The sequence below is a fragment of the Mercenaria mercenaria genome, chromosome 1, assembly GCF_021730395.1.
Source record: "Mercenaria mercenaria strain notata chromosome 1, MADL_Memer_1, whole genome shotgun sequence".
NCBI lineage: Eukaryota > Metazoa > Mollusca > Bivalvia > Venerida > Veneridae > Mercenaria > Mercenaria mercenaria.
Genome location: NC_069361.1, coordinates 86,760,475 through 86,769,544, shown reverse-complemented (window position 1 = coordinate 86,769,544; position 9,070 = coordinate 86,760,475). Strand labels below are relative to the sequence as shown.

Below are 9,070 nucleotides of genomic sequence, written 5' to 3'. Positions count from 1 at the left end.
GATAAGCATATTTCGCAAAAAGTCCGCCAATATGGATATGCACCGTGCAATTGTGTATTAAAGTTTAGTAACTATTTGAAATTCAATTAATTTTTATGCAACTTCTGTGGACAAGACATTTTGATTAACGATTTACAGCTGATTTCGAGATCAAAATGTATAATTATACATAATAAACAATCACGAATAAGGACGGTCCGATCAAGTACATAAATATGCCTTTAAGCTTTAAAATGTTCTTAATAGTTGGTGTAAAGCAGAAGTAATCTGTTCATTGTTGATTTTACAAATTCGAACAATAAGACAAAAAATCTGCTGACGATTTTAATATTGGATTAGATAATAATTACAAAAAATCAAACTGTCAAATTAATCCCCCCCTCCCCACCACGAACCAAATAAGTCATAAATTCAAACTGACGAATAAGTAATGAAGTTTTTCTACCTATTCTATTTCAAGTAAACCACTGTTTTTTATTTTATTTTTATTATCATTATCTTTTATATAGTATTAATTTTTATAAATAACATATCTCTTGAAAGTATTTCATTTCAGCACTCTATTTTCTGAAATAATATTTTAGAAATAATACCTGCACAGAAAGGATATTTTAACAGATTGCGAATCAGGATTAGACTCTTCCACGCGTTAGATACTACATATTAACAGATCAGTGAAACAGACTAGAATCGGGATCTATAGGATGTTGCCGCATATTTATAATTCGCCTATTGATAAACGGTACTGATCGCCGCAAACTGATAAAGTTTCTCCGTAATACACATCCACAACAGTGTCGAGGCACGGTGATGAAAAGATCAATAATCTATCGGCTTATCAGTGGCGTTGCAATTCCTTAGTAGTTGCTATTTTCACGCAGAATCATGAACACATTTTTTGAGCGTATTGAAACTAGTTATTGGAATTTCAAAACAGGTCACATGATCAAAACAAGTGTCGGTTTCAGAATCGATCACGTGATCAAATCAAGCGTCTTTATTATTCTTACGCTTAAGCAGATCTATTATAATTTATATTTATAATGCTGTTTAGTTTTCTTCACATACTGTTGTTTACATAAAATGTGTAGATTTATTTAATCATATCTGGATCGAAAATATAATTGCAAAATGCAATATGAAAGTTATGTTTGGTAAATACTTTGGAACTTGTTTTCTGTGTGTTGTCAGTTTGGTCATAAGCTCGACAAGAAAATTGAAAGACGGTTTGTTAAATCTGGGGGCATTGCCCCCAAAAAGGTGAAAAGTTTCAAGCTTCCAATTATAGACCAGTCTCTTTGACATGTATAGCTTGCAAACTATTACAACACATTGTGGTCAGTAATATCTTGGATCACTTAGACAAATTTAACATCCTGGTGGACAACCAGCATGGTTTTCGTGCCCGGCGGTCTTGCGAGACCCAACTTGTGGGTTTTATTCATGATTTAGCTAAATCAGTACAGCGAAGCCAAGTTTGATGTTGCCATCATGGACTTAAGTAAAGCATTTGATGTAGTTCACCATGGCCGGCTCTTATTAAAATTAAATCATTATGGCATCAGGGGCTCTGCACATTCCTGGATCAAAGCTTTCCTAGGACGTAGAACACAAAGGGTGGTGGTAAATGGGGCAACATCTGGCTTCGCTCCTGTTATATCAGGCGTCCCTCAAGGTTCCGTTCTGGGACCTCTACTATTCCTGCTCTACATAAATGACCTACCAGGTTCTGTATCTTCCAATGTGTGTCTTTTTGCAGATGACTGTGATATCTACAGTACAATTAAGTCACAGGCAGACTCAGCTCAACTGCAACGGGACCTTAACAGTCTGTCATTATGGGAGCAGAAATGGAAGATGTCCTTTAACGTGAGCAAATGTCATATTATGCATGTTTCTAGATCCAGAAAACCAGTAAATACTGTCTATACCTTACATGATCAGCCTCTGTCTGTTGTCAGTCAAGCCACTTACCTAGGTGTAGAAGTAACATCTAATTTATCTTGGTCCCCTCATATAAACAAAATATCTAGTAAAGCATGTCAAAGTCTTGGTTTCTTAAAACCTAATATACAATCTGCTAAGAGTAGTACCAAAACAGCTGCCTATAACACAATTGTTAGACCAACTTTAGAGTATAGTTCCAGTGTTTGGGATCCTTACCATCAGAAGGATATAGATAAACATTCAGAGGCAAGCTGCGAGATTTGTAGTAAATAATTATAGCAAGACACCGGGGACAGTCACAAATATACTAACAAATTTAAGTTGGAATTTCCTCCAATCCAGAAGGAATTATAGTAGGTTGGTTTTATTTTATAAAATGGTTCATAATCATGTTGATGTCGATCCTAAACAATATCTCGCTCTAATCACTAGACAATCTAGACATTACCATCACTTAGCTCTGCAAATACCTTCTACCACAGTTGACTATTACAACTATTCATTCTGCCCCAGAACTGTGGTAGAGTGGAACATCTTACCATCTTATGTAGTCAGTGCTGAAACAATCTTCGGATTCAAATCAGCACTGGCTGCATCGATGTTCCGACCATAATTACTATAAATACTTGATTTTATCCTGTTTTTAACCCTACTAATATTTCTCTTTTCCGGCACAACGGCTTATGTGTGTACATGTTTTTACATTTAGGGCTATAAGGTGTTAGGTTTTGCACCAACTGTAAGGGAGTACTAGGCGGACTGAGTAGTTTGAGAAACCTGATAGTCTTTCACTTTTTAACCCCCCCCCCCCCCCACGTATGGCCAAAATGTATCAGTAATTGAAAAGGTCATTATCGTAAAAGAAGAAAGATATACCGCCTCGGTAGCCTAGTGGTAGAGCGTCCGCTTCGAGTGCGGGAGGTCGTGGGTTCGATCCCCGGCCGCGTCATACCAAAGACGTAAAAAATGGTACTAGCAGCTTCCTCGCTTGGCGCTCAGCATTAATGGGATAGCGCTAGGACTGGTCAGTATAATGTGACTGGGTGGGGTATCATGCCACGTGAGGCAGCACTATAAAGTTGGGTATTGTGCTCACTGCTACAAGTAGACACCGTCGTTTATATGACTGAAATATTGTTGAAAAAGACGTTAAACCCGAACACACACACACACACACACACACACACACACACACACACACAAGAACACAGCTACATTGGTGTCTAACGGCTCCATTAAAGTGGGAAAGAAAATACTAAGGTCCCTACTGGAGACCGAACACCGGACCTCGTGATCCGTAGGCAGACACTCGAACCACGTTGCTAAAGGATTAACTCAACAGCAAGCTGTTGGAAGTGGCCTAAAATGCTGTCAAATTTTCACAGCTAATGAACAGCACCGACGAAGTAGTATTAGTAAAACTTTCAATCTTTGGTAAACATATTATGTCCGTATGCAAATAACTACTATCAATTCTCTCATTCTCCATTTATATTACATATATGTATACACACACATATAAAAAAAGGAAGTCTGTTTGTTTCGGTGTATGATTGCGATGTCTTTCGTGAGCGAGCACCAGGTGCGGTATTTTCACAAGTGGCTTAGCTGCGAGTGGGGATGCGGGATGTGGTGTTCGTGAGTGAGGATATTAAGGTCCCACATGTGGAGCAGGTAAATTTTCTTTCCTTTTAATGCATGTTTTGACTAATTTACCCAATTCAGTGAAAATAAATTCGACCTTTAGTATTTTGTTCTCATTGCGAAAATTGCTGGTTATATATCATTCTATGTCTATGTCTATGTTTTACTGCTTAGCAATAGTTATCGATTATGACTAGCAAGCGCGTTGTCAGAGATAGCTGTTAAAATAATAAGAACACAGAGATTATGCACATCACAAAAGATAAAGTAAAAGAACCATTTACAGGTCAGGTTAAAAAGTAAAAGCAGGAAGTTGAATTAGAACTGATAGAAGGGTGGTAGCTGCCCAGCAAATATTTCTAAGCTGGGACTAGCTTGCAAAGACAAAGGGAGACTGTTTCACAGACGTATAGGTCTGGGAAAAAAAGGAGTTTGCATGATAGTGTGTCTTTGAATACGGTATCAAGTAGTTCAAGTTTCTAGTAATTCTAATGTGACTATGGTCAACAAAAACAAGGTGTTGTTGGATCTTGTACAACATAGTAACTGCGCTGATCTTACGGCGTTGCTCTAGGGTTTGCCAGTTTAGTTCATTTAACATTTTGGAGACACTACTGGTGTAACTGTAGTCATTATATACACATAAACATATCTTGCTGCAGATCTTTGAACTTGCTCTATTTTAAGGGTTAGGTATTTTGCCATGGATGCCATATGTTGGAACAGTACTCTAACTGGGGTCTAACATAAGTTTTATATGCAACCTCTTTGACTCTTTTATTTGGGGTTTTGACATTTCGTTTGAGGAATCTTAAAGAATATTTTGCTTTGGATGTTATGTTGTTGATATGATTGGTCCATGATAGGTCTTTACTGATGGTTACACCTAGATATTTGGCAGAATCAGCCGATTTTAACTCGATGTCATGCAGCTTATGAGGGAAGGTTACGGGGTTTCTTTTGCGACTGATTCTTAGGACTTCGCACTTATCTGGATTGAATTCCATGGACCAATCAGACTCCCAATTTCGAGACTTAAAAGGTCTTGCTGTAGAGCTTGGGCATCACTGTTTGATTTGACCGTAACATAGATTATTGTATCATCTGCGAACAGCCTCACTTTGCCCTTAACACTTTCAGGCAGATCATGTATGTATGAAAGGTAGAGGCAAGGTCCGAGGACCGAGCCTTGTGGGACACCAGAGAGGACGGGGAGATTGTCTGAATTGTGTCGTTCGACGACAACCTGCTGAGTGCGGCCCTGGAGAAAGGACTTCACCCAAAAAGTGACCTGTGTGTTGACACCTTATCTTTGTAACTTATGGACTAGTTTGTGATGATCTACTATCGAAATCTTTGCTGAAGTCCATGACTATGATATCTGTTTGTTGACCTAGTTCTAAGCTATCACTGACTTCTTGGGAAAAACTTATTTGCTGGTTTTCACAGCTGTGCTTTGACCTGAAACCATGTTGGTAAGGGCTAAGTATGTTAAACTGATCACAGAAGGACATGATGTTGGAGAAAAGGATGTGTTCCATTAACTTTGAGGCGAACAAACCCTGTCCAAACCTTCACTGAAAACATGCAATAACTAATAATATTTCATGCTGTCACACTTAATTATCATGCCATCATTGCCGTTTTTGCCATCTTCATTATTTTGTTACTGTTTATGTTGTCGTTGTCAGATGCCCTTAAAGGGCCATGACTTTATCAATAAAACTTGAAACTTGAACTCTATAAACCTACATTCACTACAGAAACATTGTCTGTGTTTTGACGTATTTCTTTACGGTACTTACGAACTTTAGGGTTATATTCTTTTCAATCGTCTACACAACCTGGAAGATAAACAAAAAAATGGCGGGAGAGGAAGAGGAAATTCTGACTCAAAACGAAGAAAATCAAATACTGGAAGACAGTACACCAAACGAAACTGGTGACAACAGTGCACCTGATAGATTAATCAAATTACCACTTACTCGAGTGAAAAATATTATGAAAAGTGATCCCGATGTCACATTAGCGAGCCAAGATGCGGTTGTTGCTTTGGCGAAGGCTACAGAACTTTTTATCCAATTAATATCCAAAGATGCCTCTGGCAGTACTATGCAAGGAAAAAGAAAAACGTTGCAAAGAAAAGATTTAGACAATGTGATGGATAGGAGAGATTGTTACTTATTTCTGGATGGTGCTATTGATTGATTGTGTTTTGTGCGTTACCTGGTAAACATTTTAAATAAAATTTTTGGCAGTGGCTACGATTACGGTACCGTAATCCTAGCCTCCGGTTCTAGGATTACGGGAGTTCCGTATTCCTAGACAACTCTATGGGAATAGGCTAGGATTACGGAAGTATTTAAGAGGCATCAAAGTCATGTTAGGATATCCATAAATGACATTGTAAACTTACTCATTTCACTTAATTTCACTAAATATTTCGTGCTATCGATGCGCCGTTTTGGGTTAGTATAACCTTAATGGCGTGCGCGGAAATATAGAATTATCTGTGTTTCGTATATACCATCATCAAGTCAACACAAATGGTCTTTAATAACATACAATATGGTTATAAATCATAAAATTCAATGTAGAATCTATAGATTTTTTTTAAATCTAACTTTGACACTCATATTTCTAATATATATCCGCGCGCCGCCATTAAGATTATACTAACCCAAACGGCGGATAGAAAACACGAAATAATAAGGCAGGCATGAAAAATTAAGTGAAATAAGTAAGTTTACAACATCATTTATGCGTGTCCTAACATATACTTTATGCCTCTTAAAATACTTCCGTAATCCTAGCCTATCCTCATAGGTTTGTCTAGGAATAAGGAACTTCCGTAATCCTAGAACCGGAGGCTAGGATTATGGTACCGTAATCGTAGCCACTGCCAAAATTTTTATGCCTCTTTCTCGTAATTCCGAGCCTTCTCATTGATCCAAGCCTTTGGAAAATTTGCACTTGCAGCTATTTCCTGTTTCTAAATTTTATGTATGTTGTAAAAAATTATATGACAGATAAACACAAGTAAAAAGAAAATAGAATTACTTGCATGATTTAAAATAGAAATATACACAACAGAAAATTTTGGCACAAAATTTGCTTATCTAAAATCATTGGGGTAATATATAACCTTCTTACAGAAAACAGAAAGCACTTATTTTAAAACTTTTTTGTCCACTAACACAACAATATATCAGATCTTAATTTTAAAAAAGAACTTTTTCAAAAAAAGCCTTAATTTTTCAGAGCTAGTACTAAATGATTGCAGGTCTGGGTTTTAACGAGAAAGAATTTGGCTGTTTCAGAGGGTTAGGGTCATCATGTGAAAGCCTAGATTATTCATTTACAAAAATCCTTAGAATTTTTCTCCACGGGGATTTTATAAGTTTAGATGTTGGAGTACCAAACTATAGCAAAAACTCTTTTGAAACTTAAATCTTCAACTGACCAGCACTGAAAAACCGGCTTAGGGGCTCGGAATAACGAGAAAAGGGCATATTTGCTTTTTAAGTTTTTATGTTGCCGAAGGTGGGCATATTAAAATCGCACTGTCCGTGCGCCTGTGTAAATTCTTGTCTGGGTTGTAACTCTGCCATCCATAAAGAGATTTTGAAAAACGCCTTCCAGTCATAATTGTTAATGATTGTTGGAAGAATCATGTAGATAGAGCTTGGCATAAAAATGTTTACCCTAATGAGAGGATGTGTCCTGCGCAAGTCCCAGACCCCTAGCTTCAAGATCAAGGTCACAATTCGAAGTCAAAGGTTAACGGTCTGTTTCATGTTCGGTTTATAACTCTGCCATTCATCAAGGGATTTTGAAATTATTTGGCATGAAATTTAATGATCCCCATGAGACTTGTCATACTAGTATCTGGCCTTCTGGGGTCTCTAGTCCAACTAATTTGATGCGATCCTAGGAAATATTTTTTTCATATGGGCAATATCCCCACTCGCGTCAAACATTCGAAAGACCAAAGTAATTGAAGCAACTTCCGATTAAATTTTCATTGCTGCCGACTGTTTAACTGCTATAGGTTTATATGCGGATTATTTCACAAATTGGCCATAAATTAAAATATAACTTACATGTATCGAAAGGGGATTCAATTCCTCATTAATCTATGTTAAAATTATCAAATAATATCCAAAATTACAAATTTTCTGGTGATTTAAATCTTTGTATGTACTGTACACGATCAATGTTTACCATGTGTTTACACGCCATATAAAACCAATAACTTTACACGACTGTGTACTGTGATTAAACTTCCATTATTTTTGTCCTTCAGAGTTTTGACGTTTAGATTGCTTGTCACAAATATAAAACAATCTGAACGTCAAATTAATTATTTTGACTACTGGGGTCTCTATACTGCAATTATTTGCCAGATTTCCATCAAACCTTTTAATTATTATCAGTACCAAGCCTAGTTGTGCATGTGTAAAGCCGATTCCATTTGAATGATTTTTCACTTAGTTTTAGTGCATTTTATTCGACCTGGCGGGGCAGAGTTCATCTCTGACTTATGCAAATAATGGTCATCTCAAAAACAAGCAAAATAATTGTTTTTAATTCCATAACTAATGACTAAAATTTAACGCTACATTGGTTACAGTGTAAGGTAAATGACCACTGAATAAGAAATCAGTTTGCCGAATAAACTACATATCCTGCACAATAATGCAGTGGACCGTCGCTAAAGTCCGCCCCACCAGGTTGGTTAAAACGCACTATACATGTATGGCCCTTTATTAATTTTTTCTTTATATATATATATATGGAAAAAATTGGTCTGGGCTATTTCTGTCCTTATAAGCCAGACTTTTATCAAATCTTATAATTATCATTGGTACCAACTTACCAAGTCAAGTTGTTCATGTGCAAAGTACGTTCCATTTGAATAATTTTTCACATAGTTATGGCCCTTTAGTACTTTTTTCTTCATATATGTATATGAAAAAAATTGTCTGCACTATTTCTCAGTTATTGTATGCCAGACTTTTATCAAACTATGTTATTATTATCATCGGTACCAAGTGTAGTTGTGCATGAGTGAAGCACGTTCCATTTGAATGATTTTCACGAAGTTATGGCCCTTTATTTGTTTCAAATATGAATAGAGTTACATTGGAAAAAACTGCAGTAATTTTCTAACATATATTTCATATGCTGTTAAGTATAACTAGTTGATGACCCTTAGTGATTGCATGGTCCCTTGACTTTGACCTACTGCTACTTTCTTCTTTTTTTAAGATATTGCCATAAAATTTGGACCACTTGTACAGTTTTGAACACACATCTCAAAACTGACTTTCAGTGACCTTGATTTTGACTTACTCATCTTTTTAGGGTACAGCAATGAAATTTGGAGATCTTATACAGTTTTGCACACCATTTTTTGTGCATCTTTGTACATTTTCTCCCTGTACAATATACAAATACAATGTATCATATTTTCAAT

General features: G+C 36.6%; 1 protein-coding gene across 1 annotated transcript; it reads left to right on the top strand.

Moving 5' to 3' along the window:
• Positions 1-5,454: 5,454 nt before the first annotated feature.
• LOC123564590 (DNA polymerase epsilon subunit 4-like) lies at positions 5,455-5,799 on the top strand. Its single transcript, XM_045358285.2, has one exon. The coding sequence runs from the start codon at positions 5,455-5,457 to the stop codon at positions 5,797-5,799; it is 345 nt and encodes a 114-aa protein (XP_045214220.2).
• Positions 5,800-9,070: the final 3,271 nt, after the last annotated feature.

Bases quoted from the DNA above. Each gene is read 5' to 3' on its own strand.
- LOC123564590 (XM_045358285.2), top strand. From the start codon at position 5,455: ATGGCGGGAGAGGAAGAGGAAATTCTGACTCAAAACGAAGAAAATCAA.